Consider the following 16,876-nt stretch of genomic DNA (forward strand, 5'->3'; position numbering starts at 1 on the left):
CTGAGAGATTAAAGTCTTACCTTTCAAACGAGCCATAGTATGTGTCCATAGCTATAGCATAGAATATGCTGTGGCTCTACAAAAATCGTCAACAACGATCTAGATTGCTGGCACTTTGGGCCAAAGCTTCCGAAAACAGCACTGAAAGTGTTAATAATTACATATAATGTTGGAATATTATGACATATTTAGGGGTACACAGGCCTGTGTCTGAAAAATGTTAAGTGAAATTACCCTTAGATTAGATTCAACTTTATTGTCATTGTGCTGAGTACAAGTACAAAGACAAAGTTTGCGTCTAACCAGAAGTGCTTTTAAAAAAGCAGAAAAGTTCAATGTGATATACAAAGCATAGCAGTGTATTAGCAGTTACCTTATAAGAGCATAATATGGCTATGTAATATGAACAATGTATGAATAACATGTACAGATATGTGCAATGTAGTAGCAGTAACATTATAATAGTAGTAAGAATAAAATAGATATATGCAGTGTATTAACAGAATATAAAATAAGAAAAAAGGGGCCGTATTCACAAAGAATTTTAAGGCTAAAAGTAGCTCCTAACTGGCAAATTTAGGAGCAACTCTTAAAAATAATGGGCGTGTCACTCCTAACTTTAGGACTCCTAATTTTTTTCACTAAAAGTAATTCACGAAGCATTTTAGACCTAAAAGTAGCACCTAAGTCTGGGACAGCTTAAAAGAAGTCGAGAGGACTCCTAAATCCCTAAAACCTATTCACAAACGGCTTTTTGTGGCATTTCGTGTCGCAATGTTTTGAAATGCGGCTACAGGAGCTTCCAATCGCGAGGGAACAATTTTGCATTGTAGGCATAACTAAGGATGCAATAACGCAACCAACAACAAAACTACTCATTGTCAACATGTAAATTAAATGTTTCATTGTAAATCAAATTAAAATGTTCTCCTCTTTGCAAACGTAGGCATAGGCATATGGTGACAGATTAATTTAATAATGTTGCAAAGATACTGCATCAATCCGTATGTTTCATTAGGCTACTAGGCTATTTGTTTAGCCTTACTCTTTATTAATTTAAGCTAGGCCTTTTTATTCCGTTATTAATCATCATCTGTCCTTGTGTAGCTTGTGTGCATTCTCAGACCTGTCACCTGTCACTCATCATCGTGAGGGAGGTGTTTGGAATCATTCCCGTGTTACAATCATCAGCCAATCAAGGTGGTCACTTCAGTCAAGCTTGTGCATGAGTAATGACGTCATCCATAGCAACGAAGACTCACTCTTAGTTTAGGACTTGTCATTTTTCCTTACTAAGAGTAGGTCTGAAAGGCTTTGTGAATAACTTTTAAGAGAAAACTCCTACCTAAAATGTTTTTGTGTGATTTAGGAGTACTCCTAGTGGTAAGATAAAAGGCTTTGTGAATACAGCCCCAGAATAAATATGGATATTCAGTATGAAAAATATATGTACAGCTATGTGCAGTGTGGTAACAGTACCATTGTAGTTCAGAAACAGTAACATTATAAGAGTATTAAGAATAAGTATATGTGCAGGATGAATAGTATGAAGAGCAGTAGAAAATGGCTATATGTAAGTGTAATTACAGTATATACATTTGTAAATAAATAGATAGAACACTATGGATGGGATAGGGTAGTGCAAATGTCCGGGGGTCCGCCGCCTTGTTGTCCCTGTTACGTAAGGTTACCATGGTCATGGACACCTCAACAGGCACAGGCAGTGGGGGGCTTGGTTGGTTGTCACCAGGGTGCAGAGCTAGAGTTCAGTAGGGGGACAGCCGCAGGAAAGAAGCTTTTATGGTCATAGTTGTTGTTATTAATGTTCTTAATATTCTTCTTAATGGAGCCTATGACAGTTGCTAGATCCATGTTGTAATGGTTTAGGAACTGGGCACATTTGCTGATTATGATTATACTTTTCACCAAGATTCAGGTCTGAGCTTTGAACATCCTAGCTAATTTAAACGCTACTCAACATTAAACCTGCTGTGAGAGCTTAGGCTAATGAGCCAGCAGAGTCAGTGCCACAAGAGGGCACCAAACCAAACCTGTTTTATTTTGTTTGTCTATGACCTATCATGACAAAAATGTGTGATGGACTTTCCAAACTCACAGCTGAAGATTTCTACAGCATCTACATTAATTTCCCATTGAAATGAATGGGATTTTAGGGATTTAGGTGTAAAAAGTGTATACCTAATACATTTTGGTCTGTACCATGAAGGAAAAAATGATTTGACCATATAAACCATGTATTTTTGGATAGCTTCTAACATGACAGTTGCTCTTGGTTGCGTGCCCGCCCCATCCCCACCTCCCAGTCTCCCAGTCTCTCCAGCTCTGCATCCCGGTGACATCCAACGATCGGAGCCCCCATCACCCCATGCCCTGCCCCCGCCTGATGCCTCCTTGCCTGTGCCTGTTGAGGTGTCCAAGATTCTGGCAACCTTGACAGGGACATCAAGGAGGTGGTCATCCCCCAGCCCCCACCCCACCTCATTACCAGTGCAACACTCACCCCCACCATCACTGGATATTGCACCCCTCCCCCACATGGCGACCACGAACAACGAGGTGATAATGACTTCAGTCAACAGCCATCAGACACACAGACCCCAGATGCTGCCCCCCTCCCCTCCCCCCCTTCATCATCACTGTTGATCAGGCTATCGCACCTCTCCCCCACATGGTGACCACGAGTAGTGCGGCAACAATGGCCTCAGCCAACGGCCATCAGTCTCTAGCCACACAACAACCCTCTCAGAAGCACCCCTCCTCCTCCTCCCCCTCCACTCCCCTCATCCCCCCATCATTACAGCTGATCAAGTAAGTTATCTTTTAAAAAAACTTTATCCTCGTAAGGCAGCCGGGCCTGACAGACTGTGTTCAAGGCTGCTCCAAGGCCTGTGCTGCTGAACTGGGGGAGCCACTGAAGCACATCTTCAACTGGAGTCTACGTCTCAGACAAGTTCCAACACTGTGGAAGACATCATGTCTCACCCCCGTCCCCAAGAAACCACACCCCAGTGAGCTTAATGACTTCAGGCCTGTCGCTCTAACATCACGTGATGAAAACAATGGAGCGACTGGTCTTAGGTATGCTCAGACCCCAGGTCCGCCATGCACTGCTACAACACCGAGTCATGCCACATGCAGAAGTTTTCTGACGATACTGCAATTGTGGGGTGTATCAGGGACGAGCAAGAGGAGGAGTACAGGAGCCTGGTGGAGGACTTTGTGCATTGGTGCAAACTCAATCACCTTCAACTCAACACTTCAAAGACCAAGGAGATGGTGGTGGATTTCCGCAAGTCTAAGCCCGCTCTGCTACCAGTCTCCATTGATGGGGTCAACGTGGAGGTGGTAAGCACCTACAAGTATCTGGATCTCCACCTGGACAATAAACTGGACTGGTCAGCCAACACTGATGCACTCTACAAGAAAGGACAGAGCAGGCTGTACTTCCTGAGGAGGCTGCGGTCCTTCAATGTGTGCAGCAAGCTCCTCAGAATGTTCTACCAGTCTGTTGTGGCCAGCGTCCTCTTCTATGCAGTGGTATGCTGGGGAGGAAGCACAAAGAAGAAGGATGCTGGGCGACTTGACAGGTTGGTAAGAAAGGCTGGCTCTGTAGTGGGAGCTGAACTGGAGTGCATCACTTCAATATCTGACAAAATGTCCCTGAACAAACTGATCAACATCTTGGACAATGAATGTCATCCACTCTACAGCACTATTAAAAAGCAAAAGAGCTTGATCAGCTGGAGACTTCGCTCACTGCCATGCACAACTGAAAGGCTGAGGAAGTAATTTGTCCCCAGGGCCATTGAACTGTTCAATGCCTCACTAAAGGGAAGAGGAGAGATAGACTTCTCTGCTTAGTCTGTCTGCCTCTCCACCCTCTCCACGTTTGAGTACTGACTGCCCACTACTGCTTTACTACTGTTTTACTACTGTTTTACTAATGTCCACAGCCTAATGTTTTCACTACTGTTTTACTGCTACACTGTTCATGCTATATTAGCACACATGATCAATGGCTGCGGTCAGGCTTCTGCTACAATACTGAATGGCTTTAACCCTATTACCTCAACCTGTTCTTGCACTGACATAGTTTTTTATATCACCTTGTCTACATTATACTTTACTCTCCTATTTGTCCATATTATTTATGCTGGTCTCTAGACCTTATTCTTGCACTGTCGCACTGTTGGACTAATGTTGGACTACTTTTTGCACCTTCACCATGACACTCACTCTCTTGAGCACCTTACCATGCACACATAACTAAAGGACTATGGTTGGACTACTTTTTGCACCTTCACCATGACACTCACTCCCCTGAGCACCTTACCAGTCCCGGCCCTGTCACTACAAGCGTCTTATGCTTGATCACCCCAAGCACATTGGCCTTTTTAAATTTAATTTAGTATTTAGTTTTTGTTAGTTTTCTTATCTTCTACTGTCTTTATTGTACAGTGGAGTTTAGTTACATGTTTATACTTATACTTATATTTACCATTTATGCTGTAAGTGCATGTTGTGTGTGATATCTGTATGCTACCGAGACCCTTGAATTTCCCCTTGGGGATCAATAAAGTATCTATCTATCTATCTATCTATGACATGATACATGTCCCACCCTCCTCATTTGTATGTTTCCCATGCATAATACTTTGTGAGTTTGTGTATTGGTAAGAAGAGTAATATGGCTTATAACTTTTTGAGCTGTACCATTTAGAGAAAACTGATTCATCCACCCAAACAATATATTTTCTAAAAGCATATATCCACAGTATGTGATCTAACATTTCTCACCCTCCCCTTTACTTTGCTGCCCCGTCATAATACATATGGAATGAATAAATTGGGTATTTGGCTGATACCTTCGGGTCTGTGCCTTAAAGAGAAAACTAGTTCAACCCAAACCGTATTCTGAAAGCATAAAACCTCAGGATTAGCCTGGATGCCAGCCGGTCGAGAAGTTCGGTCTGGACTTGTTCCGTTGTGGAGCAACTATGCCTGAACCAGAGCTGTTCGGAGTCACGGTTCGGACCAGAACTCCTGAACGGTTTTGCTCAGAGCTGAAAATGCAACTGTGTTTGACAGAGGACAGAGGACAAATGTGATTGTATGTGACATTCAAACAAAAAGTGTTTCATTCTTCCCGGTTCTTCTTAACAAAAACTCACGTCTGTTTTACAAGATATTGAAAAGTACCCCTGTATCGGTTGAAATAGGCACCATAATCACATCCCAGTGGAGCAGTATTAGACTCAAATTCTGACTAGAATTTAGGATGACGACGTCAGGCTACCTCAGAAGGAGACCTAACATGGGTTTTGACATTTCCCACTCTCCTCTTTACTTTACTGCCAATGCATAACACACTGGGTATAACACTAGGTGTTGCCGCAACATTGGTGAGTAAATCAAGTGTATGGCTGATACATTCTGGGCTGTACCATGAAGGGAAAACTAATTAAACAACCTAAACCATATATTTTCTGAAAGAATATACCCTAAAGATGTGAACTACCATAGGTTTTGACATTTCCCACTCTCCTCATGACTTTTCTACCCATGCATACATTACATTGGGCATACAATTTAGGCATTTTTTTGTCATACATTAACTCTATACTGAGTTACTTTACTAAGCTTCAGCTGTGAGTCCCAGATGTCCATCATGCATTGTGTTATAGACACATACAGTTCTTGGTCAGTGGCGTATTCAGTGGTTAAAGTGGAATTTGGCAGGTGGGGGAACCCTGAAATCCAGTGTCGGTGCAATGGGGGAAAATGACTCACCGTTGGACAACATATTGAATATCGTAGTGTAGCAATACTTTTTGGACAAGAATTGCTAGTTTCTTGGTCACCTCAGTCAAAATAGCTCCCATATTGATTTGTACCAGGGGTGTCACTAGATCTAGAAGTGCACTGGGGGTCCAGGGGCATGCTCCCCCCATAAGAAAATGGTGTATATTTTAACATTTAATGTATCAATCGGGTACACTTTGAAAAGAAATTCAGAGGTTAGATTTGCTTATTTTTATCTATGGATGGAAATATTTGTGCTGTAGCCAAAACTGTTTTGCACACACAGGTGGAATAGTTATGATGATGATAGCCTACAGCAATACATTCACAACTACAAAGCATATTTGCTGAGTTTCACAGTTCAGAAATTGTCAAAAATTGTGTACATTTCAGCACTCCATGAGATTAAGCAGAAGTGGTCAACTGTGTTGTTCAGCTATAGTTAATCTAAGATAAGTTAGTTATCTTGGTCATTGTAATCTAATGTATAAGCTACATGCTATAGCTTCCTTTTTCATTCTGGGAAAATATGATTTGTTTTCCCTTCATATTTTTTTGCATTAATGTCACAAGAAAGCATGCCAGTAGAAATATATATTCATATCTGTTTAGGTTGGATTGTCTGTAATCTGGCACTATATGAACCAGAAAATGTTCCTTATTTTAAAGGTAAATTGCATCAGTCTGCTGCACTTTGGGGTGAATTCTCCCATGTGCGTAGGGTGCGTAAGTCAAAAAAGTGCACAAATTCTCCCCTTCACTTAAATGTCATTTACACACGATGTAGGGAGTTTGGGAGGAGCAACCCCAAAATGTTGGCTTTTCTTATGTAGGCAACTCTTACGTACCCTGGAAACTCCAGAGTTCTCTCAAGAGCACAATTTGAATTGTCTCTGTGAGACACTCTGGCAATGAGTAATGATGCACGTTACTTTTGCCACTTGTATCACGGGGAGCCAATCATATCGGTGTATCTGATATAGGCGGGCCAGAGGCAAGCTAAACAGATGACCGTCGTAGTGTTATCCAATTGCGTCGAAGTCAGGAATCAGTCAGTAAACGTTGGTCGTATTGTGTTATCCAATTGCGTGCAGTGAGATTTTCAAATGCACGCTTGGTGCCGCCCCTCGAGTTGGGCCATTACATTATTCGTGGCCAGACCCTTAATCTTTTTAGATTACCAGGATCTGGAATCTCCAGACTAACGGCTCCCACACACAGCTGCGTTCCGTCAACGCATGCCAGCGGGTGTTCCCGACGGTAGCTATGCAAATGACTTGAAGTAAAACCGTAATGTGATTGTTCGGTGCCGTCCGTAGATTGGCTTGATTGGCCGGTGCCGACTGTCGGTGCAGCAACAGCTGAACTCCTCAACGCGAGCGGCGGGAGAAACACGACGCGACGGACCCACAATTCAGTTCGGCAACGGATCACGTGAGCCCATTTAAAGTGAATGGGACGCGTCTCCAGCAACGCGATGCACGCAGCTGTGTGTGGGAGCCATAACGGTACCGATCCACTTGCACGACACTTCATTTTGTCGTGTCGCATTCCACTCTAGTCCTATGGGTGACGTCAAGCGACTTTAACGCGCCCGCAAAGCATTCCGGGAAGGCAGCGCTGCATTTGAAATAATGTCGCGCGTCAAAAAGCTGGCAGATGCCCAGCTTTATGCAAATTAATCCGTTGAAGGACGAGTTTGTAGGTCCTTTGTTCTACCACACAGGTGCCTGTGAAACTTTGGTTCCGCTTACAAGAAAAATAATGTTTTAACGATCTCTTCCACGACCACCTAGTAGTCCATAAAACAAACGAAACTAGGATTTGGATGAATATATTGACTGTTGGTGTTTCTGGTGAGGATTTGAGATTGCTTTGAGTAGTTTAAATAAAACAAGATTTCGAAATGGCTTGCATAGTTTGTTTAGGCTATTAATGTGTTGTATACTGTTAAGTACATGTCTAAAATTGTGGTCCATTTGTGGAAAAACACTTATGATACGTTAAAACGAACTGAGTATGAGCTGGTAACTGACATTTTAAACAAAACGCCCACACACGACTGAATGTGGGGAGGCAGCGCGACATCTATGCGACACGACAAAATGAAGTGTCGTGCAAGTGGATCGGTACCGTAACGCCGCTCGCGTTGAGGAGTTCAGCTGTTGCTGCACCGACAGACGACACCGGCCAATCAAGCCAATCTACGGACGGCACCAACCAATCACATTACGGTTTTACTTCAAGTCATTTGCATAGCTACTGTCGGGAACACCCACTGGCATGCGTTGACGGAACGCAGCTGTGTGTAGGAGCCGTAACTCTTGCGCGCATTCTGCCACTGATTTAAGCACCTTTCCAGCTACGTGGTCCCGAGGGCTGTATGTCGAGTGCCACTACAAAGTGAAAAGCATATTTCTCGATGTCGGCTGTAGGCCTAATTCTAAATAGCCTACGTGTAGGTTACACAGAATGTTACAAATTAACATTACAGTATCAAATTCGGTGCTTAATATGCTGATATGTTTTTCCCCATTACAGTGTCACATGGGGGCATATTTCGTGACATTTATTGAATGAAAGTGCACGCACATACAAAAAATGAAACAGGTGCTGGGTAGCCTAAACATGAAAAAATAAAGACATACCCGTATTGTTATATAAGCTCCCAGAGTGTTTTATTAGGCTACAACGTTCTCAACCAGAGGTCTTCGTCAGGTATCAAACAGATTACCTTACCATGAGGCTACATTGTTAAAAAAAACCCTGTTATAATCACCTATTTTGGATATTGGAGTTTACCGACTGTGCATCTTCAGTTTTAACGTCATAATCCCATAGCCTACTTCGTTCAAATCTGTCCATTTGTCTCCAACTTGACCGAAGTCATCCACACATTTGCACAGACACTATTGTCGAGCAGCATTGTTTATATTCCAATAGCAGCTGCTATGAGAAGCAGCTGCTATTGAAATGTTCTTTCTAAACACTTTTTCAACACAACAGTTTCTAAAGTATGAATCTACACACCTCAAGCACATCTTGACTCTATAAACAAACGACCTCAAAGCAAAAGTGAAATTTCGAAGTCAATTCTTTGTTAGGCTGTGTGACAACACTTTACTGTAAGCCTTCCTCTATTCAGTTCACCACTTATGCTTACGTTTTCAAAATCAAAGACTGGTTTGTGTTCTTTCTGGATTGAAATGGTATTCAGAAGGTCAATGAGAAAGTCCACGTTCCAAAAAATCACAAGACTTTCATAAGGCCCCATTGATTTTGAACTTGCGCGCTCCGAGTGTGACAGAAGCGGGAATGGGAGTTTAGGCCTACCCCTAACTGCACTGCGTGACTGAAGCGCGTAAAAAGCATCCACTCTGTCCCCGATATTATCAATTTACATGAATGCACTGCCCTTTGTTTTTTTTTTATAAGTTGAATGTGAGATTTTTACTTGGACACAGCTTATACATACTGGGGCACGTGCCCCAGTAAAAAGAGACTAGTGACGCCCCTGGTCAAAAGGCATTTGGATATGAAGCATGCATTATGAAGTTAAGTTATGCCACAAATGTTATCTTCATGCTCAAGAGGAAAAACTGAAATTATGTAGGACAACACGCTATGTTAGCTATGTTTTTTATCAACATATTCCTCAGCATATCGTTTCAATGTTCCATTTCTGTGCTCAGTGAGAACAGAGGCTACATTAGCCTACATTTCATGCAAATGACAAGATGCCCATAGCACAAGAAACTGAAAAAGCATTGAAGAACAATCAGTAACAGTAACTGATGTCTTAAAAAGTGATGCATGAGTTAGTCCATCTCATTTCTCATATCAGTCTGTCCTTAATTCTTCTATCCTCCTTACATTCCCTCTTCGTTTCCTTCACAAAATTAATTAGGAGGGGCTAGGACATAAGGAAGGGAATATTGACAAATAGAGGACAAATGTAGGAATTTGGTGGTGCATCTGGTTTTCAATCCACTCATCGAGCTCCGCTACCTGTAGCCGCCTGCATCAAGTTAAAATCCTTAATGCTGGCCTACAAAGTGATCTCAAGTTCTGCACCCACTTACTTGAAAGTTCTCATTTTGGCATATACCACCCGACCGCTGTGATCCTCCATAGAGTGCTGCATTGCACTGCTGCCAACACGCTGATGGCAATCCAAACTATTCCCATCTGTAGTTCCCCATTATTGGACTGCGCTACCAGAGTAGGTGCATACCTCTCTATCTTCAACAACCGCTTGAAGACTCAGCTATTCAGTGCCTACTACCCTAAAATACTTCACTCGCAGTTACCATGACTTTCTTCTCATTAATGTTTATCCCTCCTATCTCCATCCCTTGACTTAATTTGACTCTAAACTATTATTCTACACTTATACAGGACAATATTTGTTGTTGCACTATTGTCTTGCATTTGTATTGTACCTTGATTACGCCCTGTTTTTGTAAGTCACTTTGGACCAAAGTGTCAGCTAAATTAATAAATGTAAATGTTAATTCAAATAGGCTTATACTGTCAAATGGAACTCCGAGGTCTGGTCTGTGGACGTATCTGGAGTAGGCCTATAAATATACATGATACAAATTTGAAGAAAACACTGACCCGGAGACATGGGGTTTTATTTTATTCGGCCTATAATGATGAACATAACAACATATTTTGTTGAAATAAATCATAAAATATCATCATAACATGTGAGCTGGCATATGTGCCCTATATCTTAATATTGCAATAATTAAAATAGGTACAATTGCAAAGCTAAACAATAAAACAGCATTTGACTGGATCTGTACAGATGAGATGGAAAACAAACAATGTTCTTGTGTGTCTATGAATGAGGGTTTTTCTTGCCCTTGGAAATCACCACTGCCTCTTCCCCAACTTGGCCATTAATAAGCAATGATATAGCCCCATCCAACTGTGCTGTGGCGGCCAGGGCAACAACAGCCTTCTCGGTTGCAAATCCCATCTTCTGTAGTTGCTGTAGCCTAAATGGAGGGGCAAAAATATGATATTCCTATTCAATTATTATAGTATGCCACTTTACATTAAAACATGGGGGTTCATTTATAAAACGTTATTACACACAGATTTGATCTTAGACCATGCATACGCTCAAATCCAAGCCAACACTCAGATTTATAAAAACCTGTTGCGGTGGAAAAAGCAACTAACTCGTTACCGCCAATTTAGCATTCTGAATAACACGACCAGCGGAGAACAGCCTGAGATGAGAAGAAGTGGTAACACTTTATAATAAGGTGCCATAATAAATAGCAAACTAGAGAATGTAATTCCAGGGAATTACGAGTGTATGAAAATGAAGCTAGGACACACATAGCATAGTTTAATAAAAGTTGATAGTTTAGAAGTAGACAGTTTAAAAGTTGAATGTAGATAGTTTGACAGTTGATAATAGACAGATAGTTTAATAGACATATAGTTCAATGAATGTTGAAAGTTTAAAAGTTAAATGTAGATAGTTTAAAAGTAGTTGACAGACTGATAGTTTAATGTGTGTTGATAGACAAATAGTTTAAAGGCTCTATATAGGTAGATAGTTGACGATAACTGACAGTTGGAATGGCTCTAATGTTTGCTAGCAGTTATGCTAACAACGCTAATTATTCTGACCAAGTTACTTAGCTCATGTTTTCTAGCAGTTTTGAAAAAAATGCTAACAATGCTAACTATGCTAAACATGTGATTTAGCTAACTTAGCTAATCATTTGACTGAACATTTATATAGGTGGATGGTTTAAAAGGTTAAATTATTTGCTAGGTAGATGAGGTTTAATATAGTTGGAATGACTGAACAGTTAAATAGGTAGATAGTTTAAATGGTTAAATTATTTGCTAGGTAGAAGAGTTTTAATATAGTTGGAATGACTGAACTAGGTAGACGAGGTTTAATATAGTTGGAATGACTGAACAGTTAAAATAGGTGAATGGTTTAAAAGGTTAAATTATTTGCTAGGTAAATGAGGTTTAATATAGTTGGAATGACTGAACTAGGTAGATGAGGTTTAATATAGTTGGAATGACTGAACAGTTAATTAGGTGGATATTTTAAAAGGTTAAACTATTTGCTAGATAGATGAGGTTTAATATAGTTGGAAACTCCAGGTGGCCTGGCCACCTGGCACAATATTCTAATTGCTATGATGTCATAAAGCCTGAGAAACTTACAATTGATCCAGGTGGCCTGGCCAGAGCCATATATGGTGATCCAGGTGGCCTGAACACCTGGCATAGGATTCTAATTATAGTGCATGAAAATGCACTATACTGTTCTTCCTAGGCTTCTTATTACAGTGCATGAAAATGCACTGTACTGTTCTTCCTAGGCTTCTTATTCTTATGCTTCTTATTACAGTGCATGAAAATGCACTGTACTGTTCTTCCTAGGCTTCTTCTTATTACAGTGCATGAAAATGCACTGTACTGTTCTTCCTAGGCTTCTTCTTCTTCTTCTAACGCAGTTAATGCAGCTTCAACCGTTTAACGTAGAAACTTCATTCAAACTACGTTGCGTAGGTCTTACTTACGACATGTGGGCTTTGTATTTTTCATCTTTGTAACTTTTATACTTTTTAAACTATTAATTAAAAACTGTTCAAAATTTCCCCATAGACTTAACATGGGCTGATGACATCACAATAGAGCCGTTAAGCAATTAGAATCCTATGGCAGGTGTTCGGGCCACCTGGATCTCAACTGCCAGTCTCAGGCTTTAAGCATACAAACTGGCCCTATTAAGACTACACATCCTGTCCAACTGCTTCCTCTGCCAAAAACTGTTTCAAAATAAAAGTCCTCACTACAATATTTCATTGTTAAACAATTTAACCCTTTAAACTACTGAACTTTTTAACTGTTCAGCCATTGTAACTGTTACTTGTCATCAACTATGACTCTTACCCACTGTAGCTAGTTAGCATGGTTAGCATAGTTAGCATGTTAGCATGCTAGCTTGTTAGCATGCTAGTTAGCATTTTTAGCAAAACTGTTAAAATTGATTAGCTAAGTTAGCTAAGTCACATGGTTAGCATAGTTAGCATGTTAGCATGTTAGTTAGCATTTTTTACAAAACTACTAAAAACGATTACCTAAGTTAGCTAAGTCACATGGTTAGCATAATTAGCATGCTAGCATGTTAGCATGCTAGTTAGCATTTTTAGCAAAACTTCTAAAAATGATTAGCTAAGTTAGCTAAGTAAAATGGTTAGCATAGTTAACATGCTAACATGTTAGCATGCTAGTTAGCATAGTTAGCAAAACTGATAAAATGAATTAGCTAGGTTAGCTAAGTCACATGGTTAACATAGTTAGCATTGCTAACATGCTAGTTAGCAAAACTGATAAAATTAATTAGCTAGGTTAGCTAAGTCACATGGTTAACATAGTTAGCATTGCTAACATGCTAGTTAGCATAACTACTAAAAATGAAAACATTAGCTAAGTTAACTAAGTTAAGTATTATCCACCTATTTAACCGTTCAATCATTCCAACTATATTAAACCTTATCTACCAAGCAAATCATTTAACCATATAAACTATCCACCTATTTAACTGTTCAGTCACTCCAACTATATTAAACCTCATCTACCTAGCAACCAATATAGTTTGTTTTTACTCTGTATGATATTTTACATCATATTTTTTGCATTTTCATGCACTGTATTTCCTTCAGGAAATGCTTTTCTAGTTCTTATTCTTCTTCTAACGCACTTAATGCAGCTTCAACCGTTTAACGTAGAAACTTCATTTAAACTATGTTACGTAGGTCTTACTTAGGACATGGGTGCTTTGTATTTTTCAGCTTTGTAACTTTTATACTTTTTAAACTATTAATTAAAAACTGTTCAAAATTTCCCCATTGACTTAACATGGGCTGATGACATCACAATAGAGCCGTTAAGCAATTAGAATCCTATGGCAGGTGTTCGGGCCAGCTGCATCAACTGCCAGTCTCAGGCTTTAAGCATACAAACTGGCCCTATTAAGACTACACATCCTGTTCAACTGCTTCCTCTGCCAAAAACTGTTTCAAAATAAAAGTCCTCACTACAATATTTCACTGTTAAACAATTTAACCCTTTAAACTACTGAACTTTTTAACTGTTCAGCCATTGTAACTGTTACTTGTCATCAACTATGACTCCTACCTACTGTAGCTAGTTAGCATGGTTAGCATAGTTAGCATGCTAGCATGTTAGCATACTAGCATGTTAGCATGCTAGTTAGCATTTTTAACAAAACTGCTAAAAATGATTAGCTAAGTTAGCTAAGTCACATGGTTAGCATAATTAGCATGCTAGCATGTTAATTAGCATTTTTAGCAAAACTGTTAAAAATGATTAGCTAGGTTAGCTAAGTCACATGGTTAACATAGTTAGCATGTTAGCATTGCTAACATGCTAGTTAGCATAACTACTAAAAATGAAAACATTAGCTAAGTTAACTAAGTTAAGTATTATCCACCTATTTAACCGTTCAATCATTCCAACTATATTAAACCTTATCTACCAAGCAAATCATTTAACCATATAAACTATCCACCTATTTAACTGTTCAGTCACTCCAACTATATTAAACCTCATCTACCTAGCAACCAATATAGTTTGTTTTTACTCTGTATGATATTTTACATCATATTTTTTGCATTTTCATGCACTGTATTTCCTTCAGGAAATGCTTTTCTAGTTCTTCTTCTTCTTCTAACGCATTTAATGCAGCTTCAACCGTTTAACGTAGAAACTTCATTCAAACTTTGTTACGTAGGTCTTACTTGGGATAAGAGTGCTATGTATTTTTCATCTTTGTAACTTTTATACTTTTTAAACTATTAATTAAAAACTATCAAAATTTCCCCATTGACTTAACATTGCCCTTTATGACATCACAGCAATTAGAATCCTGTGGCAGGTGTTCGGGCCACCTGGATCAACTGCCACTTTCAGGCTTTAAGCATACAAACTGGCCCTATTAAGACTACACATCCTGTTCAACTGCTTCCTCTGCCAAAAACGGTTTCAAAATAAAAGTCATCACTACAATATTTCACTGTTAAATAATTTAAGCTATGCTGTCTGTCCTAGCTTCATTTTCATGCACTCGTAATTCCCTGGAATTACATTCTCTAGTTATTATTCTTCTAACGCTTTTTGTGTGTTTAATACAGCTTTAACTGTTTAACGTAGAAACTTCATTCAAACTGCGTTGCGTTGGTCTTACTTATGTGACTTCAGCTATGTATTTTTCAACTTTCTAACTTTTATACTTTTTAAACTATTAATTAAAAACTACTAAAATTTCCCCATTGACTTAACATTAGATTATGACATCACAATAGCAACTAGAAAAGCATTTCCTGAAGGAAATACAGTGCATGAAAATGCAAAAATATGATGAGTTCATCTGGTTAAATTATTTGCTAGGTAGATGAGGTTTAATGTAGTTGGAATGACTGAACTAGGTAGATGAGGTTTAATATAGTTGGAATGACTGAACAGTTAAATAGGTGGATAGTTTATATAGTTAAATGATTTGCTTGGTAGATAAGGTTTAATATTGTTGGAATGATTGAACGGGTAAATAGGTGGATAATTTAAATGGTTAAATTATTTAGGTAGATAATTGACGATAACTGACAGTTGGAATGGCTCTAATGTTTGCTAGTAGTTATGCTAACTATGTTATCAAAGATAATAATGTTAACCAAGTTACTTAACTTAGCTAATGTTTTCATTTTTAGTAGTTATGCTAACTAGCATGTTAGCATGTTAACTATGTTAACCATGTGACTTAGCTAATCATTTTTAGCAGTTTTGTTAAAAATGCTAATTAACATGTTAACATGCTAGCATGCTAACTATGCTAACCACGTGACTTAGCTAACTTAGCTAATCATTTTTAGCAGTTTTGTTAAAAATGTTAACTAGCATGCTAACATGTTAGCATGCTAACTATGCTAACCATGTGACTTAGCTAACTTAGCTAATCATTTTTAGCAGTTTTGTAAAAAAATGCTAACTAGCATGCTAACTATGTTAACCATGTTACTTAGCTAACTTAGCTAATCATTTTTAGCAGTTTTGTAAAAAATGCTAACTAGCATGCTAACATGCTAGCATGCTAACTATGCTAACCATATGACTTACCTAACTTGGCTAAACATTTTTAGCAGTTTTGTTAAAAATGCTAATTAGCATGCTAACATGTTAGCATGCTAACATGCTAGTATGCTAAACTATGCTAACCATGCTAACTAGCTACAGTGGGTAGGAGTCATAGTTGATGACAAGTAACAGTTACAATGGCTGAACAGTTAAAAAGTTCAGTAGTTTAAAGGGTTAATAGAGCCATATTTATTGTATGCTTAAAGCCTCAGACAGAGTATATAGTTTAAAAGTTAAATGTAGATAGTGTAATGGATGTTGATAGACAGAAAGTTGAATGGATGTTGATAGGCAGATTGTTTAATGGATGTTGATGAATAGTTTAATGGGTGGATGAGTGAATGGTTTGAAGAGGATGAATGGATAGAAAGTTGGATGAAATGTGTCTTATATCCTTGTAGAATGGAGAGACAGAGAGAGTTGGTCTAGTTCAGTAGAAAGCAGTTGATACAGGTGCAATCAGTTGAACTGATTCTTTGATGGGGCCTAGATGAGCAGCTGGAAGATGATACCAGGTGCAAATCAAGTTAATTAGTCCATTGTGATGTCATCAGCCCATGTTAAGTCTATGGGGAAATTTTGAGTAGTTTTTAATTAATAGTTTAAAAAGTATAAAAGTTACAAAGATGAAAAATACAAAGCCCACATGTCATAAGTAAGACCTACGCAACGCAGTTTGAATGAAGTTTCTACGTTAAACGGTTGAAGCTGCATTAACTGCGTTAGAAGAAGAAGAATAACTAGAAAAGCATTTCCTGAAGGAAATACAGTGCATGAAAATGCAAAAATATGATGAGTTCATATGGTTAAATTATTTGCTTGGTAGATAAGGTTTACTATAGTTGGAATGACT

General features: G+C 39.0%; 1 protein-coding gene across 2 annotated transcripts in view; it reads right to left on the reverse strand.

Moving 5' to 3' along the window:
- Window positions 1–10,443: 10,443 nt before the first annotated feature.
- rhbdd3 (rhomboid domain containing 3) overlaps window positions 10,444–16,876 on the reverse strand; it is a 35,134-nt gene continuing 28,701 nt past the window's right edge. For both annotated transcript variants that reach the window (XM_076271412.1, XM_076271411.1), the window contains one exon: window positions 10,444–10,829. In XM_076271412.1, coding sequence (XP_076127527.1) covers window positions 10,670–10,829 — 160 coding nt within the window. In that variant the 3' untranslated portion in view covers window positions 10,444–10,669. The remainder of the gene's footprint in view (window positions 10,830–16,876) is intronic.

This window comes from Alosa pseudoharengus, unplaced genomic scaffold (assembly GCF_046254945.1).
Source record: "Alosa pseudoharengus isolate Yale_2024_CS ecotype anadromous, Long Island Sound unplaced genomic scaffold, YU_APseudo_1.1 YU_APseudo_1.1_scf_6, whole genome shotgun sequence".
Classification (NCBI taxonomy): domain Eukaryota; kingdom Metazoa; phylum Chordata; class Actinopteri; order Clupeiformes; family Clupeidae; genus Alosa; species Alosa pseudoharengus.